At 36.4% G+C, this 27,872-nt stretch overlaps 4 protein-coding genes across 16 annotated transcripts; all 4 read left to right on the forward strand.

Annotated features, from left to right (window-relative positions):
- Window positions 1–5,512: 5,512 nt before the first annotated feature.
- On the forward strand, window positions 5,513–6,667 carry LOC137717481 (glyoxylase I 4-like). The gene is made up of 3 exons (XM_068456867.1): window positions 5,513–5,733; window positions 5,930–6,032; window positions 6,117–6,667. The coding sequence occupies exons 1-3, from the start codon at window positions 5,570–5,572 to the stop codon at window positions 6,402–6,404; spliced, it is 555 nt and encodes a 184-aa protein (XP_068312968.1). The 5' UTR covers window positions 5,513–5,569; the 3' UTR covers window positions 6,405–6,667.
- A 2,321-nt stretch (window positions 6,668–8,988) lies between these two features.
- LOC137729275 (uncharacterized) lies at window positions 8,989–13,172 on the forward strand. 12 transcript variants are annotated; one of them, XR_011067984.1, is made up of 9 exons: window positions 8,989–9,285; window positions 9,669–9,710; window positions 10,057–10,119; window positions 10,837–11,146; window positions 11,380–11,442; window positions 11,572–11,669; window positions 12,210–12,263; window positions 12,648–12,708; window positions 12,815–13,172. XR_011067984.1 is itself a non-coding variant. In XM_068468152.1 (9 exons), exons 5-9 carry the CDS (start codon window positions 11,121–11,123, stop codon window positions 12,941–12,943), a joined length of 333 nt encoding a protein of 110 aa, XP_068324253.1. In that variant the 5' UTR covers window positions 8,989–9,285; window positions 9,669–9,710; window positions 10,057–10,119; window positions 10,837–10,907; window positions 11,047–11,120; the 3' UTR covers window positions 12,944–13,172. The 12 variants fall into 12 exon arrangements, 10 of the variants coding, with proteins under 10 accessions (XP_068324253.1, XP_068324298.1, XP_068324289.1 ...); XM_068468152.1 differs by lacking the exon at window positions 11,572–11,669 and having other exon boundaries at window positions 10,837–10,907; window positions 11,047–11,146; XM_068468197.1 differs by lacking the exon at window positions 11,572–11,669 and having other exon boundaries at window positions 11,047–11,146.
- A 7,455-nt stretch (window positions 13,173–20,627) lies between these two features.
- On the forward strand, window positions 20,628–22,911 carry LOC137715667 (B-box zinc finger protein 19-like). Of its 2 annotated transcripts, XM_068455010.1 has the most exons (5): window positions 20,628–20,953; window positions 21,298–21,394; window positions 21,514–21,629; window positions 21,730–21,975; window positions 22,613–22,911. In XM_068455010.1, the coding sequence occupies exons 1-5, from the start codon at window positions 20,861–20,863 to the stop codon at window positions 22,616–22,618; spliced, it is 558 nt and encodes a 185-aa protein (XP_068311111.1). In that variant the 5' UTR covers window positions 20,628–20,860; the 3' UTR covers window positions 22,619–22,911. The 2 variants fall into 2 exon arrangements, with proteins under 2 accessions (XP_068311111.1, XP_068311107.1); XM_068455006.1 differs by lacking the exon at window positions 22,613–22,911 and having other exon boundaries at window positions 21,730–22,303.
- Window positions 22,912–25,259: 2,348 nt separating this feature from the next.
- On the forward strand, window positions 25,260–27,864 carry LOC137715030 (probable serine protease EDA2; the record flags this gene model as incomplete). The annotated part of the gene is made up of 7 exons (XM_068454239.1): window positions 25,260–25,322; window positions 25,406–25,477; window positions 25,899–26,104; window positions 26,224–26,318; window positions 26,624–26,698; window positions 27,035–27,118; window positions 27,339–27,864. Coding segments are annotated over 7 exons (711 nt in total), but the record flags the coding sequence as incomplete, so codon positions are not given.
- Between the last annotated feature and the right edge of the window lie 8 nt (window positions 27,865–27,872).

Here is a 27,872-nt window from a genome sequence, read left to right on the forward strand (position 1 = left end):
TGGAGTCTAACTTCTTTTCATGAGGATTATATGCCCTTGCTTCTGCTTTACATCCCCATATTCTCAAATGTAACAAGCTAGGCTTTCTGTTGTTCCAAAGTTCAAAGGGTGTTGATGTGACAAACTTGCTTGGTGCGCTGTTGCAGATATAGTTTGCAATTTTAATTGCATCACCCCATAGAAACATTGGCAAGTTGGTAATGCTTATCATACTCCTTACCATATCCTTCAAGGTACGATTCTTTCTCTTAGAGACACCATTCTATTATGGTGTTCCATGATTTATATATTGAGCTACAATTCCTTCACTTTGCAGATAAAGTGCAAAAAGTCTTGGATTTCTTCCATGTTCAGTGTATCTTCCATAGTATTCACCACCTCTGTCAGACCTCACAGTTTTGATTTTCTTATCCAACTGTTTTTCAACTTCAGCCTTGTAAATTTGAAAAGCATTCAAAGCACTGGACTTCTCAGTAAGCAAATATAAGTTACAATATCTTGAATGGTCATCTATGAATGTTACGAAATACCTATAACCATCATACGTAGGCGTAGGGAAATGACCACATATGTCAGTGTGTATGAGCTCTAGTAATCCATTACTTCTGATTGCATCTTTCTTGTGCAAACTCATCATTTTTCCTTTAATGCATTCAATACATGTAGCTGGATTATCAAACTCAAGTGGTGGAAGTATGCCACTTTTACTTTGGTTCCTTATTCTCTCAATTGAAATATGCCCTAATCTTTTGTGCCAAAGAGTGGAGGAAGTCTCATTTTGATTCAATCTCTTTTGTCCGACCATGTGTACTACATGTTTTGACTCTTTGCAATTCAATATAAACATCCCACCAACATGCAAACCATTTCCAACAAGCTGAGAATTTTTATAAATCGAAAAACCACTATCATTTATTGAAAATACAAAATTCTTCATAACTAGCTGACTAACTGATACTAGATTCCTTTGAATTGAAGGTACACAACACACATTCCCAAGGTCTAATGTAAAACCAGACTCTAACTTTATTCTAACTGTTCCAATGAACTCGACAGCAGCTCTTCCTCCATTCCCAACGATCACTAAGACTTTATCCCTTTTTGGCACTCTCTTGCTTATGAATCCCTATAATGAATTTGTCACATGTATTGAAGCACCACTGTCAATACACTAAGAATCCCTAGCATATTCAATATTATTTGTTTCAAAACAAACTAAAACTTCACCTTTAAAAATCATAACATTACCTTTCCCCTTGCCACTATCAATCCACTTTTTGTATTTCTGGCAATGTCTTTTCATGTGGCCAGGTTTCTTGTAGAAAAAACACTTGCCTTTGACAACTTTGGAACCCTTGTTTGCACCTAGGTTGGAGTGATTCGATGCCCCCTTGTTGTAATCTTGCCTTGCAGTATTATTATGGTGGTCAGTCACCATATTCACTTTATTTTCAAAAATTTCATGCCTTATGTGTTGCTCCTCATGCACACAGATCGCAATCAGTTCATTCAGACTGCACTTTTCCTTTTGTGCATTGTATGTGCTTTTCAGTTGTGAATGGTCATTTGGCAACGAGTTAAGTGCCACACGAACTAAGAAATGATCACTCATAGGGACCTTGAGAGCATTTAATTTTGCACCAATATCTAGCAATTCTAATATATGCTCCCTTACACAACCTATACCATTATACCTTTTAGACATGAGCTTATTCATGAGATTTCCAGTTTCTGCCTTATCTGATTCCTTGAATTTTTCATCAATAGATGCCAAGAAATCCTTGGCATTCTCGGACTCAGGGATGCCACCTCTCATTGTATTAGACATGGACTTCTTGATCACCAAGAGAGCAATTCGATTAGCCTTCTACCACTTTTCATATTTTGCTTTGACATCAACTGTAGCATCTGCAGCAGGTTCTGGATGAGAATCTTCCCTTGTTGCCGTGTCTAAATCCATTAATCCCAGACAGATTTCCAAGTCTTGTTTCCACTTTTTGTAGTTTGTTCCACTTAGGGTTTGAACAGTGTTCATAGCATTCATCACTGAATATATATACAACATGCATGCATTGATTAAACCAATCCCAAAAACTTTATAAAAACGAAATTGATCCAACACTTATGAGCAAGATGAATCAGTATGTCTTCTGACACTGATTTATGTGTTATACCAGTTACCTTCATGCTAATTCCCAACACTTGTGAGCAAGATGAGAACCTTCACTACTGATATAGCACATAAATCATGTCATACCATTCATATATGATCCAGAAAACAATGATCAACACTTGTGAGCAAGAAGAACAGTCTCTATATCATATATTGAATGCAATTTTATGAACAACAACTTTACTACAGATTCAATCTCTCATGATAAACGGTTGTAGCTTGAATATATTATTAACTGAATTATGCAGATGATGTCCATATCAACCTTATAAGTACCGAAGTAGTAATGATTAAGCAGAACAGTTAAAACTGACATGAATTAAAAACTATGCAAACACTGAATGTTTTCGACAGTCATCAAATATAGTTATAACTTTATACATGCAAGTTGATCAATCGAAAACATATGAGGTATTGATTCTTTATTGGTTTAAACCATACAAACAATGGCTCTGATACCAACTGTTATGCATATTGTTTGTATGACCAAAACACAAGATATACAATTATATAAATTTATATGAAGCACTTGTTGAATGTGCAGCAGCCATGCAAACAATGCGTGATTGAGAGAACACCAACTTTGGTACGTTTGCCATGATCGAGAGAAAACACCAACTCTTCTGCGAACTCCTAGCTTGATGACAATGCTCTATGGGAAGCCTTAGTTGTCATGTCTAGGGTTAGCAGGGACCGGTGTTTATATACTAACCAAAAAGTCTTAGATTCCATCCATAAGGGAAAACTAAAACTCTTCTTTCTTGGCTCTCAAGTAAAATATCAAAATCATATTATTAAGGATTCAATCAAAACCTACTTATAATGTAAGACACTTAATGTAGGGTTAATATAAGGAAATCAAATCGCAACTTAACTGATCTCCAACTTATACATTCCTATTACATATAGTAGACCATTTATGGTTGATTTATGTTGAATAAATCCAACAAGTTATTCATAAGATTAATTGTGTGACATCCCACATCACCCAGGGGAGTGATCCTTATATGTATATTCCCATCCCTACCTAGCACGAGGCATTTTGGGAGCTCACTGGCTTCAGGTTCCATAAGAACTCCGAAGTTAAGCGAGTTCACGCGAAAGCACTCCCATGATGGATGACCCACTGGGAAGTTCTCGTGTGAGTTCCCAAAAACAAAACCGTGAGGGCGTGGTCAGGGCCCAAAGGGGACAATATCGTGCTACGATAGTAGACCGGGCCTGGGATGTGGTGGGTGCCCAGGCCGGGATGCGACAATTTGGTATCAGAGCCTAACCCTGGCCGTGGTGTGCCGACGAGGACGTCGGGCCCCTAAGGGGGGTGGATTGTGACATCCCACATCGCCCTGAGGAATGATCCTTATATGTATATTCCCATCCCTACCTAGCACGAGGCCTTTTGGGAGCTCATTGGCTTCGGGTTCCATGGGAACTCCGAAGTTAAGCGAGTTCGCGCGAGAGCACTCCCATGATGGATGACCCACTGAGAAGTTCTCGTGTGAGTTCCTAGAAACAAAACCGTGAGGGCGTGGTCGGGGCCCAAAGCGGACAATATCGTGCTACTGTGGTGAAGCGGGCCGGGGATGTGATGGGTGCCCAGGCTGGGATATGACAAATTGCGCTTATGGAGTCTTTATAGAGGTTGTTAGAAGAAATCAAAAGGTTGCAACTCAATGCAGTCAAATTCACGCAACTGATGAATCTAATTGGTAATCCTCAACTTGGTACTAGGTTTCCACCTGATATTTCTTTTTTCAAATAAATGTGGATGCTAGTTGGAACACAACCGCTAAATCAGGAAATGTGGGAGTGGTGATCAAAGATTCAGATTGCAAGTTTGTTGCAGCTAAGAAATCATGCAACAAGGCTTCAAGGATAGCAGAATCATTGGCAATACTGGAGGGTTGTAATTTGGCTAAACAATTGGGATTAGATAAAATTATTATAGAATCAGACTCAATGGAGATCATTCTATGCTTAAAAAACTCCATATGTAATGGTAGATGAGAGGCTTTCCTTTTATGGAAAATTATGAAGATGAAGGATTCATTATGATCATGTCAATGATCTTGGGTCCCTAGATCAGCAAATATGGTGGCTGATTGGATTGCATCTTTTAAGAATTCAAAGATGAGCGAAGCTACTTGGGTCAATAGACCTCCATCTTCGATTGTGCATATTTTGAACAGAGATTGACTGCCTTGCCCACATCAAGTTTAGTTTTGTAGGAGTGTTTAGGGTGATGCTGTGAAGCTGTTTCAGTGTCAATTCTTTTGTTGTATCCATCTTACACTCCTTTGTTGTATTCCTATTAGTCCTTTGCTGGGCCTTCTTTATACTTCGGCTTTGTCCTGGAAATAAATGTCCAGTTTACCAAAAAAAACAAAAACAAAAAAAAAAAAGAGCCCAAAAGCAAAAATTTACCCAAGACAAACGCCTAAACACAAGATATAGAATCACCCAAAAATATTGAAAAAGCTACAAAACATATGACGGATTAAAATGTCGTGCCAGTACTTTTTGTCACTTTCATATATTAAACAGGGCACAACATATGAACAAATCCCCAAATTCAGGCTACATGTGCTAGAGAGAATTAGAAACACATTCAAGACATGATTACTACCGTCCGAAATTTGCTCAAAGGGGCGTATCAATCTCTTGGTGATGATATCTCGCCCTAACTTCGATTTTGGATCTGTTGAGTTTATAAGATCAGAGGACAAAGAATGTGATGCGGGAGAGGAAACATCAAAGAAATTTCTCAAGATTTGGCACCTTGTTGTTCCCTGTTTTCAAAAGCTTCAAAGAACTAATGAAAAGGCCTCGATTCCGACAAAGGTTGAGTCAAATTCAAATCACCACAATTGTCTTTGTTTTTGCTTTAGGCTAGCAAACTCTGTGTTAGCATTTGAACTTGAAATGGGTTCAAGCCTCAAAACAAAAAAAAAAAAAAAAAAAAAAAAAATTGCAGAGTGTCTAAAATAAGTACTTATCTTTTTACGTACCAACTAGCTTTTGGTATAATGTTATTTCTCTTCCCAACGATGGAAGAGATCCAAATTCGATTTTTCCTCTCCGCCCTGAGTGGAAAAAATACCCTCTACTGTGACATAGTCGATGTGGCATTCAAAGATATTACACCCCTCCCAATATATCAAGGTGGACATTAGCTAAGAGGATGACTAGATTTAACTTGTCAGATGTGACTTGTGAGAATCTGCAAGGAAAGTTCCTCACAAGAGTAAGGATGCTGTGCAAAATTTCGAATAGGACTTGAAAGATGCTCCAAAGTGTGGCTTTATAAAAGGCACTCCCTTCTAGTTTTGTGATGCAGGGCATACGAAAAATCAAAGAGAGACTAAGTGCAAGTGAGAGTTATCGTAAGAGTGTGATATGGAGATTGAGGAAGCCAGCAACTGCGAGGCACTGCCTTTGCTCTCTTTAAATCATGTGTCTTTGTTGTGCAGATCAGTGTGGACTTCTATGAGGTTCTATGAAGAAGTGTTGGGCTTTGTTCTCATCAAACGCCCCTCGTCTTTCAACTTCAATGGAGCCTGGTTAGCTTTCTCTCTCTTATCATGCTTTTTAGAGTGCCAAAAATAAAATTCAATAAACATAAGGCCTAACAGTACAGACCTGTTTTTCACATGCAGCAAAGTTGAATATTACGGTTGTATCTTGTAAACAAATACATGCATATCCACGGCTTTGAGTAAAAGAAAATAACTAGTTAATCTGTCTGACCTTGTGTAGGTTGTATAACTATGGCATTGGGATACACTTGATTGAAAGTCCGGCAATGGAAGACTATGAATTGCGACCGATCAATCCCAAGGACAACCACATCTCCTTCCAAGTAAGAGCTGCACTGCTACTTATAGAACCTGTAATATTAATTATGGTCAAATATAACAGATATTTATCCGTGATGAACATGCAGTGCACTGATGTTGGACTTGTTAAGAGGAGGCTGCAAGATATGGGGATGAGGTACGTGACGGCCGTGGTGGAGGACGATGGGGTCAAGGTCGACCAGGTGTTCTTCCATGACCCGGATGGGTATATGATCGAGCTCTGCAACTGTGAGAACATCCCCATCATTCCAATCTCTGCTTGTTACTTAAAGCCCCGACGTAGCAGTTTCAAGAAGGCACCGACTAGTTGTGGATTCATGGAAACTGTGATGATGGAGAGCTTGAGCCTGGACATGATGAACTTCTCGTTTTGAGTTTCGGAAAGAGAGAAATGTTCCACCGCTTCTTGTCTACTGGGGAAAAATGTTACAAGTGTACTGCAGGTGTCTATATATATATCTATCATGTCTTGATCTGAAGACAAGTTGTATTGGTTTTCTACTGTGTAATAAAAAAAAATGCGAGGAAGATTGCGTTGTACTGTGTGTGAATATACTTGAATCTCTTGAAGCCAATATGTGGCATGTGATTACGCTCATAATAATAAAAAAGAAGCTCCCGAATACAGTTCTAGTTATTTTGGCCCCATAGAGTTGGATACATATCATACTGAAGTTTCTCTTTCTTCACTTGTTCTAATTTGAGGTTAAATAAAGCACATAAATTGAATGCATACAGGAAGGTTGGATGACCAGATAAAAGATAGGTTTCGAACATAATAAAACGCATAAATTTTAACTTAATTAACGATAGTGGTGGATCTGCACCAGGACGAGGGAATGTTGTTCCCCATACATTCCTGCTCGCTTGTTTCACTACCCTTAAATTATGTCATGGAAGCAACATGTTGGACAAAATGTCTATCTCTTAAAAAAGTTAGGCATGGCAACTTGGCAAGGGAGCAAATTCTTCTCTCCAAAATTATTAGAGGAATTCCACTGTTGGAGTGTTGGAGGAGAACAAGGGTAAGGGCAATGGCAAGTAATTGTCACTCTAAAAAGTATTTGTCATTGTGCAACTCCACCCGTTGGACAATTGTAAGGGCGTTTGCTATTCACAAATATATTTTTTATGTCTTGTGTGTTTGAGTGTGAACTTTATAAATTTGTTCTTTGAAAACAAAACTCATGTTTAACTCAAATAATTTAATTTCAAATACAAAGCAAAGCGCATGATTACAACAAGGCAACAAGTGGTTGGATATTATGGAATACTGAGTTGTGGTGTGGAGAATGAAGAAAATTGTTGGGTATTTATAGAATAAAAAAAAATTAATTTTTCCATTTTCCTCTATTTTTTCATTTTTAACAATTGGATTAATCCTGACCGTTTGTTTTTTCTTACTGTTGAATCTGATGCACCAGAATGTACCACATGGCACACATGGCACAACGGTAATTTTTCAATTTTTTTCCTTCGAAAATCCAACAGTCCAAGTTATCGGGCTGTTGGAAATCAAACACCTCTCATTGCGCCATGTCATGGAGCCGTTGTGCTCTTCTGTTGGAACTGTTGCAGCAGGCCTCACCGTTGTAGGTTTTGTTAGCTAACGTTAATCGAGGTTCTAAAGGCACTAGTCGAGCAACGGGAAGAGGCCTAGTGCCTAGGCATTTAGGTGGGTTTTTAATTTTAGTGAATTTATTATATAACATATAAATAAATGTTTACTTATACTTAAAAAATACATAATTATATTGGAATATATAAATTACAAAATAGAATGCGATTTAAATTATAAAGGACTAGAACATATTCAAAATATTGGGAACAAGTATATAATGATTGTTCATACAAGTATCCAAAAATTTATTGAAAAATAAAATACAAAGTGGAAGTTATTTATTTTTTGTCTAAATGAGAGTTGCAACATAGGCAAGTGCCTAGGCGAGCTTCTAGGCAGATCTAGACGCCCAATCTTATTTTTAAACCCCTAATGATTAATACTGACGATGATCAGCTGTTTAGCACCGCCTAGGCACTAGGCTGGAATTCTTGGAACACTGAAGTCAACCATGCCTGCTGGCGCAAGACCGGCTTTAAATTGCAGAGACATTTGGACGAGCATTGCTTGACCCACCACTATGCCCTCCATTTTTTGGCCCATTGGAGATGTTTTGGAGCAATTGCATTGCCAACAGGTAAAAAAGCTCCTAGAATCAGCGATTCAATGTTTAAAAGCCTTTTAACTTTGTTCCCAACAGGAAAATATTCATGAGTCCACAGTTAATTAGCATTACGTATTTGGTGAAAACTTCTCACAAAGAGCTTTCGAGATCAAATCACTTGTATCATATTCTGACATCACAACAGTAGTATAATAAATAAAATTGAATATGTACCACATTATATAGAAATGAAATGATTTTCGCTCTCTATTATTTTGTTACTCTCCTTCTTCATTGTCACCAAATCTAAATAATTATACGTGAATCAAGAAAATATGAAAAAACAAAAAAGTCAAAGACCGTGAAATGTATGAAATATATTTTTCTCTTGTAAAAGCAAAATTTTCTTTTGGATTACCAGTTCTTGAATAAAATAGTAGGTTAACAGTATTCATGGTGTCACGCCCTTTCCATCCCACTCATATATATTTATGCACCCAAAGATAGTTTGTGGACGGCAATGCAGGATCGGAGCCATAAACAGAGTTTCCAAAGCAAGAGCCACCAAAGCAAAGTAACGACATCTATAATATCTTTAATATTAGAAAGCCGTAACGAGAGTTTTGTGTCTCAAGGTTTTACGAAAAAGAACTGGACACAAAAGCCCTTGAAACAAAAAAGATTAAGTCGTGCAATAAATTATACAGACTTTTGATAAGGGATAGAAAGGTAAAAACATTAACTACAGAATTTGAAACGTGGGATGAAAGTGAAAAAGAGCAGAGTTGCCAGTTTAGTTATCAGTCAAAACTAGAGAGTTTTACGGTTCCCACGATCGAAACTAGAGAGCAGTTTAATGATTCCCACGATCTGAGTTCAGTTGAAGGTTAAACAATAACTACCCAAGTACCACCGCTACACACAGATGAATCATCGAAAAGAGCCCAATCTTCGGAACCAGACTCCGGTACGCATCTTGGAACCCATCCTTCTTCACACCTTCGATCCCGGACGCCCACCTTCAGGAGCCCATCTCCTGGCCGTGTTCCTCCACCTACGCTGCCGCCGCCTTCATTGCCATCTTCTCCAGGTACCCAACTTCCCAATTTAAAAAACTAGGGTTTTTTTTTGGGTTTTTTTTCCTGTCGTTAATGAGAAAGAAATCTAATTCTCTGCAAATATGATTGCGCCTCTCATTGTTTGCTTTCTCTTGGGTGCATGCAAATCCTCTGCATATTCTCTCTCCTCCACCTACGGATGCCTCATTTCCATTTTTTCCAAGTACCCAACTTCCCAATTTAAAAAACTAGGGTTTAATTTTACGTTTTTTTGTTCTTGTTAATTTGGGCATTGACAGAGCTATTTCCAATTCAACTTCAATATGTTGATTCTTTAGTCTATTTGGATGTGCAATGTGGTTTGTTAGAATATTTGTGTTTTATGCATCCCTACTGATTATTTCTTTCTATCAAGCGGAGAGGGAGAGGGCACCCAAAAAAATTGCAACTTGCTCAGGTACTTACATTTTACACCACCAATCCAGTTTTTATTTTTCACTCTTTTCATCTTCTTTGTTCCTTGCAAATTTGTGAATATAGACTGGGACTACGAAGTGGAAGCTCTGAAAAATTCGAGCGGGTATTGATGTCTTGATTTTCCATTTTTACCATCACCAATTCAATTCAGAACCTAGGTCATGCTTAATTATTAATTGAAAAGTCAAGAGTGAAAAACATATTTATCTTAATCTTTTATTTTCAAAGAGTCTTCCTCGGAATAGCTTCTTAACTCTCAATCTTTTTGCTCATGTCAATCTTAATATTATTGGTTTGTATCTCTTGGGTGCCGGTGATTCACATAGGGTAAGCTCTGGAAAATTAGCTCAATCGGATCTGCAAATGGGAGAAATACCTAACAGCAGCAGGTGAAGTTTTCTTTTTATGTGCAGTTTTTAAGTTACTTATGCATTCTTCATTTTTATCTCTTTTGCCCATATTCTGTACATCAATTTTGTTCATTTAGTCTGCATTTTCTGTATTTTTATCTTTTTCCTTCTTCATTTACATGGTTGTACTGCTCGAAAATTTTCTCATTTGTTGCTTGGATTTTTTATCTTCATCTATTTTTTTATGCATATTTTGTAATGGGTAGTTGGTGGAGGGACGTTGGTCTCTCTTTTGTTTATCTGAGTATTACATTCGATTGTATTGCACTTGGTTTCTTGTTACCAGACTTTTGATGAAACTGACAATTTATGAAATGATTGTAGAATGTTAATTATGCTATTTTCTTAATTTCTACAGTTATAGACTTTGGTAATGTCAATGCATTTAGGTGCTACAATGTCCCCAAAAAAAATAAAAATAAAACAAAACACCCCAATGATGAATATGTGACGCTCGGAAGACAAGAACTGTAGTTTTGAAGCAGCATTATAAAACAAATGGTTAGGTTTTATTTGTTTTTAAGGTGTGCTAGCCATTTTAATCAATTTAAAACGTTTTTTCTTTGATTTAGGGCCTATCACGAAACTTTTAGAGTATTAGTGTTAGGTTTCGTTTAATGATTACATTACTTAATTGTTTTAAATTTCAAACTGAAGTTGTATTGCTGAAAGTTTGATTACTAAATTACTTTACAGAAACAGAGTTCACAGAAGCTAAGCGGCTACTAAGAAGCAAACACTCACAACATGCATATTGACTTAAAATGGTCTTGTTCTCTTTTGTTTCTCTTCCATGTTTTGTTGTATGTTTAACCATTCTATTTTCTATTTGTTTTCGTAACTCTTTTTGCTTTCGAAGTTTACTGCTCGGTTAAATATTTGTACTAAATTCTTCATCTTGTTAAGATTGGGTAAATTTAGGGATTCATGATTGGGTCTGTGGTTGAAGCTCAGGAAAATTAGCTCAATTGGATCTGCAAATGGGAGGAATACCTAACAGCAGCAGGTAAAGTTTCTTTTTATGTGCAGTTACTTATGCATTTTTTTAAATTTCCACCATTTCCAGAGATTGGTGTGTTATGAAAAGGGATGTGATATGTAAGAACTGAAATTTAGCAACCTCCCTTTTATTAAATGGTTTCTGAAGAATGGGTTTGATAGAAAAGAATCTAAGTGCTCTACAAATATGCTTGCACCTCTCATTGCTTGCTTTCTCTTGGGTGCTTGTGATTCACATAGGGTAAGCTCCGGAAAATTAGCTCAATCGGATCTGCAAATGGGAGGAATACCTAACAGCAGCAGGTAAAGTTTTCTGTTTATGTGCAGTTTTTAAGTTACTTATGCATTTTTTTTTTATATCTATTTTGCCCATATTCTGTACGTAAATTTTGTTCATTTAATCTGCAATTTCTGTATTTTTCAGTGGCATAGGTATTGCAGTGACTGTTGTTGAACTGCTTCCCTGTGGAACTGCTTATTGGTCTAGGGAGTTTTGTGTAAAAGGAGACGTAGTGTTTATCTATTTCCCAGTAACCTCCCACAACTACCCCGATATTCTATCAAATTCTTTTTTCATTCCCTCTCCTAGGTTTCCATTCCACCATTTTCAGCGATTAAAGCTGTGTATCACTATTAAAAGTAAAAATACTTCTCAACCTCAAATTGTTTTGGTCCTGTCAAGCTTAAATAGGGATTACAAACTTGGACGTGCATATACGTATACTTACCATAATTCATTTTGAGTTTCATTTTGGCAAGCTTAGATAGGGATTACAGACTTGGACTATTAATCGGTATTGGGTATATATGTGTTTCATTTAGTGGTTTGCATTATTAAAATCAATTCCCTGTCTGTCAAGCTTAAATAGGGATTACAAACTTGGACGTACATATAACTTACCATAATTCATTTTCAGTTTCATTTTGGCAAGCTTAAATAGGGATTACAAACTTGGACTATTAATCGGTAGTGGGTATACATGCATTTCATTTAGTGGTTTGCATTACTAATATTAATTCCCTATCTACATTCTCCTCATTTCTTTTTGATTAAATATGCTTTGGTGCAGTGAATTAGTGGATCATTCAAATAGAAGTACAAACAGAATTACTGCATTACTAAGGTATTTCCCTCATTTCATTACTAAGGTATTTCCCTATCCATTCTTAATTTTGTTAGATGGTAGACAATCGCATAGCATGTTTAATATTTACTTTGAATGCCGTTAAAGGCATCACTTTTTAATGCCTATTGTCTTAATTTTGGTTATGGTGGTTTATGTTTGGCTCCCTCCTATTAGTTTGTGTTAGTCTGTGTTTTTTCCTTTTCGAAATTCTCAATGTTATGTATTCTGTCAATTCGATAGTGTACATTTCATGAATCTTTTAACCGTGATCTAATTTGTGCAAGCATCAATTTCCATTGTTGAATTTCAATGCTATGTTTCCATATTTTTCTTCAATTTTACTTTTATTAAGAATCATCAAATTGAAATTTCTGTTTTAAGATTTCCAGAGGACTTCAACATATCAAGTATGGAGGGAATTGATAGAACCAATATTTTAGAGGTTCTTACCTTATCTGCATTATTCCTCTTATGTAGAGATGATTTATTTTTTCTTCCTTTTCAAAAATAAAATAAAATTCATTCTTTTTGGCAATTTCTCAATGTAGGTTGGCAATGAAGGAGTTCACTTCGGACAAACAAATGTTCACAATTCTCAACAGTCAAACCAAAGGTATCATAGGGGCAATCAACAAGGGCAAAGACGACAATCTATGAATTCATCACAGCGGGCTTGAATTTCAATGTGACGACATGCAAATTATCAAACCCGATTGAACTCGGTAAATATAGTACAAAATCAAACGGAAGTAAACCAAGATGACATAGGACCAACCTATTTCTTTTCTTTTTTCTTTTTTTTTTTGTCTCTATTAATTATATATTTGTAAATCCATACGTTGTATGAATATTTTTTGTACAAATTATTAAGACACATCCATTAAGATTGAACGAATAGTTATTTTACATTGTCATTGCCTTTCGTACTATCAATGGAAACATCCATTTAATAATTTTGTTATGTCTATAACAATTTCAACATTTGAATTGTATATATTTACCTCAGTGACCAACATTTTAACAAGTACTCCAACAACAACAAAAAAAACAAAAAACAAAAAAATAAGGAAAGGAATATGTCTGGAACGGTATGTGACAAAAAATTTGTGTAAACGTGGAATAACAATTCAACTATAATGGTCAAGGGAAAAATATAAAAACAAAGATTTCCCTCCTCATAATCTTCAGTGCTCAACGTGATTGAATATACTATATTATTTTTAAGAAAACCAAGAAACCAAGTGCAATGCAATCTTAGGGTTTACGACCAACCAAAATTTGTGAACTTTGTTTCTGCAAAGTAATTTTGTAATCAAATTTTCAGCAATACAACTAAAGTTTAAAATTTAAAATAATTAAGTAATGGAATCATTAAACGAAACCTAACACTAATTGTAGTATCCCACATCGCCTGTGAGGGCGTGGTCTTTGGGCCTTATATATCCATGCCCAGAGCTTTAACTTCAGAGAGGCCTTTTGTGGACTACGGTCCACAAGAACAAAACCGTGCGGCAGCTGGGTGGCTGCGACATAGTCCAGGCCCAGAATGCCAAAGCGGACAATATCCGAGATGTTGGAGTCTGGGATGTGACACTAATACTCTAAAAGTATCGCGATAGGCCCTAAATCAAGAAAAGAAAAAAAAAACGTTTTAAATTGATTAGAATGGCTAGCACACCTTAAAAACAAATAAAACCCAACCATTATGCTGTTTTTGCAAAGTAAGAATATAAAAAGAACATCACATAAAGATATAGTATATCGATACTGAAGGGCAAAAATTGTGAAGGAAAAAAAACCACCATGATAGGACCAGCCAAAAATTATATTCCACTACTAAAGGCCAAAAATTGAAGGAAAGGAGAATGGATATAGATATAGTATATTGATAAAGTAATTATAACTCCAAACAATGAGGATGCTGACAAGCTCAATAAAATGATCATCGATAAATTTTCGGGGACTGAACATATCTTATACTCTTTCGATTATGTTGAGGACGATGTGAGAAATTTGTATCAACAAGAGTTTTTTAATTCAATCTCACCTGGTTGAATGCCCCCTCATCAGTTAACTTTGAAAAAGGTGCCCTAATAATGCTTTTGAGAAATATCGATCTGAAGATGGGGTTGTGCAATGGTACAAGATTGGCTTGCCATGGAGCTTACAATAATCTAATTGATGTTGAAATTTTATCTAGACAATTTGCTAGAACTAGATTGTTTTTACCAAGAATCTCTTTGAAGACCACAGAAAGCGCAGGACTCCCATTTGAAATGATGAGAAAACAGTTTCCAGTGAAATTGAGTTTTGCACTAACCATAAATAAATCACAAGGGCAGACAATACCAAATGTGGGTATTTATCTACCAGATCACGTATTCAGTCATGGACAATTGTACGTGGCTTTATCAAGAGGAGTATCAACGTCTACAACAAAAGTCTTGGTAAAGAAAGGAGAATTGCACCGTCATGAAGGAGTCTTCACAAGGAATGTTTTGTATAAAGATATTTTGCTTCCCTCGAATTCAACATAAGGTTATATTCTTTCTTTTAATGTTTAATTCCCTTTTTCAACTTTTAATGCAATTCAATTACAAATAATGCTAATATTTGATTTTAACCAAACACATTAAATTTTCAACAGGACGGAGATATGAGTTCATAATATGTTTTGTTGTCAAGTGTATCAAGGTCAATTGAAGTTCTTGGATTATTTTTATACTTTTTATTTAGCTTTTAGTTGCAACTAAATTATAAGGATCTTCTCTATTATTTATTACCTTTTTTTTTTTTTTTTTTTACAAATTCTAGATAAATACTTTAAATTATTGATTTACAATGAACGGATACGATTGATTGATCATTTGAATCCGAACAAAGAGAATCCAAAAAGAATCCTATTCCACTCAGAAATCAACATCACCCTCCATCGAAACTCAGCCCCACCTCCCGTTTTCTCAAAACTTGTGGCGGAGCTGCAATCTTTCAGCTTTCTCAAGTTCCAAAGAGAGAGAGAGTTTGAGTTTGAGCTAACAAAATTGACAAGTCCCCAACGATTTCTTTTTATTGAAAATGGACTTTAAACTATTGAAACATAATTTTCTCCGCATAAATCCATATAAATTTTTTATTCGAAGAAAATCCAGTGGTTAGATTCACATAAGTAAATTTATTAATTATATTTAACTTTATACATTATACAATTTTTTAATGCCTGAAATACCTCTATCTGAATGTGTGATGAACACAATTAGTTCCATGCAAATGGTAAGGGGATTAATGATTTAAAAAAACAAAAAGAAAATATTAATGTTATAAATTCATTGCTTACAATATAAAAAGTTAAACATGCCTAATAGTTATGAGACCATCTCCAATGGTTGGACTAAAAGCCAAATATTTTAGTCCGAAAAATTTAGCTTTTAGCCTAGAAACAATTTTTCTGCTTCAACCGTTCTAGCATAAAATTTTAGTCTGGGATTATTAAAGAATGAACTTAGGCTTTTTTTTTTTGTTAAATTATTTTTTTAAAATAAATATGTAGATTATCGTAAATTAATTTTATGAACATTTTATTCTAAAAAAATTTAAATTTTGATAAATATTGGGTGAAGTCCACTCCAATTTTTGGGCTAAATTTTGGGGGGAATTTGGCCTTGGTTTAGCATTTAGCATTTGCCATTTAGCCCAAATTTTCCCCTTGGGTTGGAGTGGGTTTGGGGGGTAGTTTTCCCCTACAAAATAAATAAATGTTATAAAAATCATTTTTTGCATATAAACATGGGTAAATTATTTTTAAACACACACGTATATACTAATAAAAAAATGTTTAATATGTGTAAAATTTCATGCAAAATAAGTTATTTACAAAATAAAGAAATATTATGTGAAATGTTTAATATACATAAATTATTTGCACATAAAACAATGACACATGCGCTACTTAGTACTACAGTCTAATAGTATTTCTCTCCACTTATAAGTGAGAGGTTTTACGTTCGATTCTCTCCAAAGACGAAGTCAAAACCACATTATTATAGCAAACCCTTTGTAAGGCTTCACCTGACACACCCCGATCGAGATCAGGGCATGCTGGGCGTCACGTGGAAGTGACGTAACCATGTGCACAATGCGGAAGCTAATAAAATAATAATAAAAGTGGTACGAATAATTAAAATTAAGCTTAACACAAAGTACGAGCGTTCATGTGCAAGCGTAAGTGTGAAAACAAAGTTCAGAGCACGAAGACCTAATGCAGTCCGAGAGAACAATACTACATAAACACACCCCAAAAGTGGTCCTACTCTGGTAATAATCTGTCAGATATGCCGGGGAAATCCTCTGGGAAGCCACCAAAAGTGCAAGCCAACTAGAACCTGGAGGGGCGCAAAACAAAAACGTGAGTGGGCAAAAACAAAGCTTTTCAAAAACCATTTCATAAACAAGTTCTAACCCCTCGCCGTAAAACCTGTATACTTCCCAGAAAAATATAATATACATACATATATATAAAAGTCATGCTCAGAAATATGCCATGTCAAAGCCTCGAAGTAAAATGCAAGTGCTCAGGTAATGTCAAATCAATGTCATGTAATCTGTCAGCCGGAGTCACCTAACGTGACCTGTACGGCTGAATCTATAGCTCAAATCTCCATCTCACTAACTATACCTGCACACGAGTCGGAACCACCTAAAGTGGTCTGTACGACATGACTGGGTGTATAATAAGTACGCTCAAGTGCTACGATCATGTGAAGGCTGGGCGAATAATCGCAGGTCACCTACGAGTCGGAACCACCTAAAGTGGTCTGTACGACAGGACTGTGCACCTAACTTGGATCCAAGATGAGCGTGTGGTGCGGGAGGTGAACATCACATAAAGGACTGTGCCCAACTCTGGGCGGGAGCACTAACACCGGGGGTGCAAGTTATGAGCTCTCTATGCATCTCAAATCACTACTGAACGTAAATATAAATCATAACTCACCTGGCACTTACATGTGCGTCCGCAACACCAAACATATATAAACATATGCGACTCATAATGCGTAAATAAATGGCAAACAATAAGCATGGCATATAAACGTATAATGTTTCAAATCAATTTCTGGGAAAAACATAAGTATATAGGTATATACGGAAAACCAAAAGCCCACTCACTGGTATGTAGAAGGGTCGTAACCCCCTTGCCTCGAGTGACCGCGCTCGTCCTCGGGATAGGTCTCACCTATATGCGAAACAACTATAAAAACGTTAATTTCAAAGCACATAGCCAACCTTATGAAATAACTTCTCAAACAATGCTCAAATGGGGTGAATGAATACACCAACGTGATCTACTTAACCTCAGGAACAACCCCATATTTTTAGAAAAAATTTCCACCGTCGCACGCGCCCCCACGCGCCGGCCAAGGCACGACCACACGTGTCTGGCACACTGACGGCGTCAGTTAACGCCATCAGGAATATTCCGTTAACGCCGTTAGGAATATTCCGTCCAAACTGACGGAATATTCCGTCGTCTTCTCCGACAAGGCTCCAGCGCCGGAAAATCGTGAAAATTTCAAAATTTCATATCTTCTTCGTTTTTCAACCAAATTTCACAAAATTGGTACCAAAATGAAGTTTACAACGAGAGGAACAAATCCATACCACTTTCAAGCACCAAAACACATGGGATCTCGTCGGGAAAACACCACCAACTCCGGCCAACCTTGAAAGTCACGATCCCGACGTCCAAAACCTTCAAACGAACCACCCCGAGCCTCCTAAGGACCTCACCAAGCTCCTTACAAGCTTGAAATTCCCAAAAACACAAGAATTAACGTGTGCATGAACAGTGACAAAATCGGGGTATCCCAAGTTCGACGTGAAAACGAAGGTATCCTTACCTGAAATGGGTATGGTTGAACTTCTACGGACCTCACGAGCATGAATTTGTACTTTGTTTCCTCGATCTGTGAAGATTTGGAGGGTTTTGGGGTGTGTCCGTACAAATGGGAATGGAAATGGGAGAGAGAAAGGGCTCGGGACAGGGTGCAGGGCAAGGAAAGGGTGAAGGAAGTGTGGGAGTGTGTGTGTGGTCTAGAACCTGCCAACAAAAATCCCAAAAACAACCACACAACGAAACAACCATGCTAGGGGCAAAATCGTCATTTCACCCCTACGGTTCGAAAATCTGGAACGGGCTGTCACATCACCCACTCCCCCACCCCTTTAGTGTAAAAAGTAAATACTATCGTTTGCTAAAAAAAAAAAATTAAAAAAAAAAAAGACAATGACACATGCACAATAATTTACTAACTGATCATAAATAAATTTATATATATATGTAAATCAATTAGTACAAAAATGGACATTATTTAATTCAAAGTTAATTTATCCATAGTTTAAGTAAAATATAAACGAAGTATGTGCATATCAAAAATTTACAATTATCTTAGTCACTCTTATAAAAGACCAAGATTTTTTACACCAACAAATAGTACACCTATTAATTAAATTTTAAAATGTTAGACTACTTTAAAAAAAAGGAAGATGGAAGCAATGTTTAAGTGTTATTCTCATTCTAGTGTCTTATTTCTCCACCCACTTTTTAATGAAAATTTTAATTATAAGTTTGCCTATTTGTAAAATGACTGATAAGAACCTTAAAAGATTTGTAATAAAAATAGGTTGGGGGTAAAAAGGTAACATGAGCCCTACTTGTATTCGGTTTTGGAAGAAATGGATAATATGTAACCCAAATTCACAAAAACAGACATTAAAGATGAGGATAGAAGAAAGTCTGAAAAGAGTGCATTTTCCAATTAAAAGGTAATAACTAGCAACTTATGATGATTGCATATTAATGATAGGTATTGGAGTGCATAATTGCATTAAGAGGGACATTCATTTGCTTATAGATTATCGTTGGGAAAATAGTATTTTAATTTTTTAAGAATAATGGTGGGTGGGAAAAGAGCATATTAGAGGTTATTTTAGGAATAATAGTGAAAGAGGAAATAGCATTTCAATTTTTGTTTCAACTTTTTTGTGTGGATGAGATTATAATGTGAGTGGAAAAATAGGACATGTGGTGGGTCTAGCAGCTCTATAAAAAAATCCTTGAAGCTATTTAATATTACGGTTTAGTGGTATTTTTTTTTACTTGTAAGTAAGATGTTTTAGGTTCGATTCTCGTCAAAAACAAATTTGAATGATATTATTGCTAACCCATTATGAGGTTAAGCTACCCCATCTCTTAGTGTAGATAATATCATTTGTTTAAAAAAAAAATCGACAAAATTCATCATTGTTATAGATAATAATATGATTTGTTACTATAGTTAGAAAATTGTGACTTAAGTTGTAAATAATTTGTAACAGTAAGTTACTTTCTTGTCCACATGTCAACAAATTTGAATTTTGAGTTTTATTTAAATGTTTAATGATAGATGGATTTATGCTGAAGAAACAAAAGTTAAAAAGGCTTATCTCTAAAGAATCTTTTATTTTATTTTATGATATTATATGTTCTATTGAAATTTGTTTATCAAATTAGAGTGTGCTATCCATACATCTCATTTTACTTTTTACACACATTTTGTTAATTTTTATCCGTTGATTTTCTTCAATTCACCTGTCCGACGGTCGAAAATTAGAAGGGTGTGTGAATATCACACCCCATCAAATTTCATATATTTTATCTTATATATTATATATATATATATATATATATTGTATAATTAAGAAGTCTTTAGGGAGGAATTTCTATTTTTTTATAAAAAAGTTGATTAGTTGTTGGGCTTACACCATATCGAATTTTAATGATTCAAACCGTTTCTTTTCAAGTTACACCTCATAGATCATTCTTGCAAAATATTAGCCAAATTGAAAATATTTGAAGCATCTAATTGAGTTCAAAGAAATTGACGAACACTTTGTTCTCTAAGAAACAATGAAATTTCAATGTGATAATTAAATAGGAAAATAATTTCGAATTAAATTGAATTTGTGTAAAAATGATTTATGAATCGAGACTTACAAAATTAATAATTTGAATCGTTGAAATCCAACATGAAGTGGGCCCTACAACTAGCTCTCATTTCTATCCAAAAGTGGGGATCCCTTTGGGCTGTGTATAATTGTATATTTGTTTGTTTATATATATATATATATATATTTTTTTTTTTTTTTTTTGAACAAATGATATTGTCTATACTAAGGGGGTGAGAAGTAAGCTAACAATAATATGATTCAAATTCGTCTAAGTACGCTCACTTATAAGTGAAAAAAAATATCACCAACCGTAATACAAAATTGTTTGTTTGTTTATAATTTATGTTATTATTCTTTTAGCTTCTGGAATCTCCCCAACAAAAACCAAACACAACCCACTTTTATCTCTGTTTCAATCCTTTTCTTGTTTAGTTCTCCCCTTCATTGCATTCTCCAAACACAACCAAATCGATCTTGCTGAATTGGGTTCGCTGAAAGTTTCGTACTTTTCTGTTTTCTGGATTGGACTGGATTGGATTGGATTGGATTGTGAGCATTTGAGCTGTGGTTGGATAGAAGAAATATGAGAGCGGTGAAAGGGACTAGTAATTATGCGAACACTTTGTGACTCCTGTGAAAGCGCTGCCGCAATCGTGTTTTGCGCTGCCGACGAGGCTGCTCTTTGCCGCGCCTGTGACGAGAAGGTATGACCTTTTTTACCATTTTGCTGTTAAATTTTCCAATGTGTTTTTTTTTACAGTGCCCAATTTGCAGTTTCATATGTTACACCAGGAAATCTAGGCAAAAAAAAAGAACTAATTAATGATGTTTTTTGTTTGCTGGGTGCATATTGAACCACATTAGTTTGTTGAATTGTTAGTTGCTTCCATGTTTAACTAATGTGAGGTAGGCAAAAGTGGGTTAAGTCAGTTGGACCGCCTTTTTCGCGTAGATTCAGAATAGTGTGGAATTTACATTTGTTTTCATGTTTCTATATTCTCTGTACGGCTTGTATTCGAGATGCTTTAAACTGTTGATCCGGTGGCAGGTTCATATGTGCAATAAGCTTGCTAGCCGGCATGTTCGGGTCGGTCTTGCAACTCCCAGTGAAGTTCCCCGCTGCGACATTTGTGAAAATGGACCTGGTATGCAGACCTATTTTTCGATTCTATCGATTCCCTGCTGATATATGTCTTAATGTTGTTTGAAAGAAAGAAAACAAAAATAACGACGCTTGTTCTATCTTCTTGGAAACTACTTGTAGCTTTCTTTTATTGCGAGATAGATGGAAGTTCCCTCTGTTTGCTATGTGATTTGATTGTTCATGTTGGAGGCAAAAGAATGCATGGAAGATATCTTGTACTGAGACAAAGAGTTGAGGTGGGTTTGTTGATCCTACTTAATAAGAATTGGATTATTTTATTTTTACCTAGGTGTTGCGGATGACTTAAATGTTTTACACTGTTTGGTTGTTTCGTAGTTTCCAGGAGATAAACCTGGTAATATTGAGGACCCAGCTTCCCAACCCACTGATCCAGGCGAGACCAGAAGAGTACAACAACCCCATCCACCTAGAATGACAATTGGAGAGAACCTGCAAAATCATCGGGTGTCTCCTATTCGTGCTTCAGATGCCGATGCTGATGAGCATGTAAAGATGGATAAAAAATTGATTGATTTGAACATGAAGCCTCATCGGATGCATGTACAAGCTTCAAACAAGGAGGTTAGAGTGCTTTCATTATTTAGTACTGTCGGTTTGATCCTAGCACTGTTTTTGTTTTAGCATGTGTCTCAACCCTGCAAATGGAACTTTGTCACATTCGTATGGAATGGTTCCCATCTGTAACTGTAATTCACTTGGGGTGGGGGGGGGGAACATTTTCACAAGTCTGCGTCATAGTTGCTTATTAGGGACGTGAGCAAAGTGGTTAATAAACTGCAAAAGTTTGTAATGTATGTGCAGCTAAACTAAGAACACAAGTCGGTTTACTTCATAAGCTAAGAAATTGAAGCCGGAAAGGCAGTTAAAATAGGAACTGCTAAGTTGAGAATTGCCATCTTTGTGTCTGAGAAGAAAAGAGTTTGCATTTTTTATATATCTATTTGCATTTCACAAATATATAGTAGACACAGCTTGAACTCAAGTCCGTCTTTCGGATATCATGAGAGAAAAATGAGGTTATTAGAGAAATGACACTTCTGTGTTTTTGTGTCAATTATCCAATTTTAAATACTCACACGTCAAGTTACCGTTGTTCTACAACCTTGTGCATGACTCAACAGAACACATTCTCTCAATTGATACCTGAATCACTTGAACTAGATCAGTGCATAACCTGTTGGCTTTTCGTATTAATCAGGACTAGTATCGGCATATCTGGAAGCATCGGCTGGCGCAGATTACTTCACTAGCTAGTCGCAAAAAGGGTGCTTCCTGTATACCTTTCTTATATTGCTGCTTCACGTAAAACTGTAAAATGGGCATTTGATCATTATGTAGTTTAGTTGTGCAGAGGATATAATAGTAAAAAAGTATGGGAGTTTTAACGAAAAGTCCGTGGTACTGTTCACTTTAACAAAAAATCACATTTTTACATTAAAAAGTCAATTCTGGTACTATTCACTTTACTCTTTATTTTGTCCTTATCATTAAAACTCAAAGTTTTTAAATCTTTTTCATTAGTTTTTCTAAAAAAGTATCCATAACTTTGCTTCAAAAGAAAGTTCTTCACTTGTATATGCAAAAGTTGAGGACCTTGTAATCGATCTGAAATTTGAGTGTTAAAAGTACTTGTTCAATTCTGAGAAAACGGTTTGAATAACATTATTCCACGTTATTTTTATTCAGAAGTATGCTTGTTTGGTATGGTTGACCCTAGAAATTACAAAGCATACATGGCGTGCTAATCGAGTCATTACTAAGCTAATTACGTCCTTTTGTTGATGGGGCATGTTAACTCGCGATCAATCTCGGTCGGACAGGTATAATAGGTGTGCTGGTGTGCTGTCGAACCTACTGTTGACTTCTGCACTGAGCAACTACAGTGACGAAAGGAACACTTTCAGCCTAGGGTTTTCGAACCTCATGACAAGGTTATTCAATACACTACTAAGTTCATGGTCTTTCGCATCAAGTTTATCAGCTTCGACTATATTTGTGAAAATATAGGTGCACAAAATTCGTATCAAGCTGTACGGGCAAAGATGCTCAAGGGAGATGAATGTCTTTATGGTGAATGTCATTCGGCTGTCTGAATGTCAAACTTTGAAGTGCACCTAGGAGTAACCAATCATAGGACGCCTCATTTCGTTGAAAAGTTAATGAAGTGACCTCGTTCGGCAATAGAATCAAAGACTCATCGTCGACACCAACGAAACTCGAAGCAGTGTTAATCTAAATTAAAAATACTACTAGATCGTTTGAATTTTACGGTTCCAATGACGTTAATCCAAATTGAATATGTTTCCGGTTCTCAACACAGTACTGATAATGTAAACTGAAGATGTGATGATAAACGGTGAGGAATATTAGTATTTTTGTCAGAGTGCAAAAAGAAAATCTTACGTAGAACGAAGATTTTCGTGTAGAGCGTTGAGTTGAAAAGCTTTCTACGTCACAGAACCGCTTCCCATTTACAGGGGTAGATTTTGTGATGACCAGAATTTCAATAAAAAAAACTAGTCCGCTATTTACTGCCGACGTGCCAATGTTGTATGTGAACACCTGCACAGCATGCATGACTGCTAGTTGCTGCAAACTTTCACAGACCAGCCACCAGCGCACCTCCGCCAATCAACCATCCCGAATTCCAATGCCGACGTCGTCTTCGTTCTCGCTCTTGCTAATGACGACGATGCTTTGGACGCTCGCTTCTGCCTTTATGAATCCCCGAACTTTTCTTCAGCTGGGGAGCTCGTCCGGAGCCAGAGGCACTGGCAATTACTTGACGACGGAGGAGTTCTGGTTCGATCAGACTCTCGACCACTTCTCGCCCTACGACCGCCGCAAATTCCCGCAGCGCTACTATGAATTTCTCGACTACTTCAGAACGCCTGACGGACCCATTTTTCTCAGAATTTGTGGAGAAGCGGCGTGCAGCGGCATTGCTAACGATTACCTTAGTGCAAGTTCTAATTTTTCAAATTTTTGTGGAAAATTTGTGAATTTGGAAGAAAGATTGAAATTTTGGGAATTTAATGGAATCCCCATTGTGCAGGTGTTGGCTAAGAAGTTTGGGGCAGCTGTGGTTTCGCCTGAGCATCGATACTATGGAAAAAGTTCTCCCTTCAAATCGCATACAACGGAGAATTTGAGGTACTTGTCATCCAAGCAAGCTCTTTTCGATTTGGCAGTTTTTCGTGAGTTTTACCAGGCAAGCGCCAATTGTGAAATTTATGAATTTGTTGGAGATATTTTACCCAAATAAGCCTGTGATTTACAGTTTTCTTTTATATTTTATTTTGTGTGAATATTTGTAGAATTCGTTAAATGGGAAGCTGAATAAGACCAAGGGTGAAAATCCATGGTTTGTGTTTGGTGTTTCGTATGCGGGAGCTCTTAGTGCGTGGTTTCGGGTTAAATTCCCACATTTGACATGTGGAAGTGTTGCAAGTTCGGCAGTTGTTGAAGCTGTTTATGAATTCACTGAATTTGACCAGCAGGTGATCACTGTGTTAATTTGGCATTTTCGCCTTTAAGATGAAAGAATGAGATTGTAGTTTTTTTGTCTCTTCCTTAGACCCTTTTTCACTTAACTACAACACTCTCCGAATGCAGGTTGGTGAGTCTGCAGGTCCACAATGTAAAGCTGCATTGCAAGAAACTAAACGTCTTGTTGAACAAAGGCTTTCTACTGACCGGAAAGCAGTGAAGGCGTTGTATGGTGCAACGCAGGTTGGATTTTTCATCCTTTCTAGTCACCATTTGTAAACATGATGTACTTTAAAGCACAATCAAGATTCTCGCCCATAGGAGTTTCTTCTTGACTTCTCGCCTTGCATTAAGTCTTTGTGCAGCTTGATATTGATGGCGATTTTATGTATTTTCTGGCGGATGCTGCTGGTACAGTGGTAAATATTACTTCTTTCTTAGTTTTGTCACTCAGCTTACACTTTGTCAAACTAGTGGTGATTATTCGTTTAATAATTTGCAGTTTCAATCTGGAATTCCAGATAAGTTATGCTCCCCTCTTGTTCAAGCAAAGACAAATGAAGAGGATTTGGTGGTATGTTCCTCTTCATACCTTTCCATTTGGTTCTTTAATTGAAATAATCTTGGTCCACTGTGCTCTTTATGTAATCACAGAGTTATGTTCTATAATTAGCCCTCGGTTACTGAGCTTGTCTTACGGGCAACATGTATACCCTGCATTGTCCAAATAAATAACCCCTTTATGTCAAATCTCAAACTTCGAACTTAGCAGTAGTATGAAAATTTCATTCGATTTCCTTTGGTATTCGTAGTGTATGCTGTATAATATTTTCATTTTAAACTTCAGTGAAAAGTAAGAATGATGGATAAAAAAAACTATTTCGTAACTTGTAAGCCGCCATGCCAATAATCGTGGTTCTTGGACTTAACTTTATGAAGATGCCTATATCAAGTTTCTTTATGTTTCTAATGGCAAAAACTTAATCCTCTTGCAGGAAACATATGCTAAATACGTTAAAGATCATTATCTGGGAAGTTTTGGCGTTGATGTTGAAACATATAATCAGAAGCACTTGAAGAATACTGCTGTTAGTGAGGGCAGTTCAGATCGATTGTGGTGGTTCCAAGTTTGTACTGAAGTTGCATATTTTCAGGTGGCACCTGCAAATGATAGCATCCGGTCTCCAAAAATTGACACAAGGCATGTTTCTGAAAATATTTTTAATCTAAATACGATTTTTCTGTTATCTTTTTCTACAGACCGTAGAATGTCTGGTAGCTCCTGTATGCATCTCTGATTCATAGTTTACATTGTTGCAGATACCATTTGGACCTTTGCAAGAATGTTTTCGGAGAGGGCATCTATCCTGATGTTGTTGCAACAAATCTATACTATGGAGGCAAAAAAATTGCAGGTCAAGGACATTGATCTCTCTTTGCCTATCTATATGTTTTCCTCGTAATTGCATATTAATATTTCAATAGCATAAGTTCTATCTACGCTTTCATCTTGGCCCTCAACCTTACCCCTTCTCCTCCAGCCTTGCTGCCTACCAGAAAACCCCTAATAGCTGAAAGCATTTCTTACTACCAGATATGGCATCGTTTATTTAATTTTTTTGGTCAAAAGCATCATTTTTTTTTTTTTTCGCCAAAAGCATCATTTATTCATTTCTTGATTAGCATTCATTCACATGATCCTATGAAAACGAATCTGCAGGTTCAAAAATAGTATTTACAAATGGTTCACAGGATCCCTGGCGTCATGCATCCAAACAGACTTCATCTCCAGATAGTGAGTATCACATTTCTCACATAAGAAGTCTCACAATTGATGTCCTATGCATTGATGTGAAAATATTCGAACTATATTGTTTGTATCAGGTTTTATATTCCACACCAAATTGTAGACAGTCGTTTGTACCACAAAAACTTTCGGTCGATAGTTACATATGCAGTTTAAAACTTGTATTCTAATGATATTGCATGTCTACCGTGCCCTTATGACTTACATTGAACTATTATGTAAAATCGTTTTATAAGGGATAAAACACACTTTCACTAGATTTCCATATTTTTAGATCTTCCTAAACTGTCGTTTAAATCTTTTTTGTTTTGAATAAACTTTCAGTGCCTTCCTATGTCATATCTTGCCATAATTGTGGCCATGGAACTGATTTGAGAGGATGTCCTCAGTTTCCCTTTCCCCCTAAAGGTATGTTTTATTTGTGTGTGTGTGTGTGTGTGTTTTTATTTGTCTGGAATTCTAGTTTGATAGTGGAAGTGTTTGTCTGCTTATTGTTTGTGAATGGCGTTAAAGTGCATCAAAGTTGGATAATTTGAATCCGAACATGATTTTCATGGATGGCTGGCTGTGCTTGATAGTTTCCATGTTGACGATGTTATATTTATTAGGGTTTATGATTGTGTTTCAGGCAATTCCCAGAACTGCAGCAACCCTGATGCAGTCAACAAAGTAAGGCAACAAATTGTGGAACATATTGGCGTGTGGCTTTCTGAATGCCAAGACACTGGTAGGAGTTACATGTAATGCGTATTTATCTGATGCGGGGAACTAGTTCTACAACAACAGCAGCCACCTAGAATGACAATAGGAGAGAACCCGCAAAATCACCCGGGAGTCTCCTATTCTTGTGCCGGATGCCAATGCCGATGGACGTGTAAAAGTGGATACTAAATTGATTGCTTTGAACGTGAAGCCTCATCGGATGACAAGCTTCAGACAAAGAGGTTAGAGTGTGTTTAGTACCATCTGCTTGATCCTGGGTCTGTTTTGATTATAGCATGTATCTCAACCCTGCAATGTTTGACAATTTGATCAAAACTTGATTTTTAGGTCTTCTTTTAAAGATTGGCTCTTAAAAAAATAACTAAATTATATTTTTTTTAAGTCATCTAATGGTTATCCAATAAATAAATGAATTATGTTTTTCGATTAAACACTAAAA

This window comes from Pyrus communis, chromosome 1 (assembly GCF_963583255.1).
Source record: "Pyrus communis chromosome 1, drPyrComm1.1, whole genome shotgun sequence".
NCBI classification, from domain to species: Eukaryota; Viridiplantae; Streptophyta; class Magnoliopsida; order Rosales; family Rosaceae; genus Pyrus; species Pyrus communis.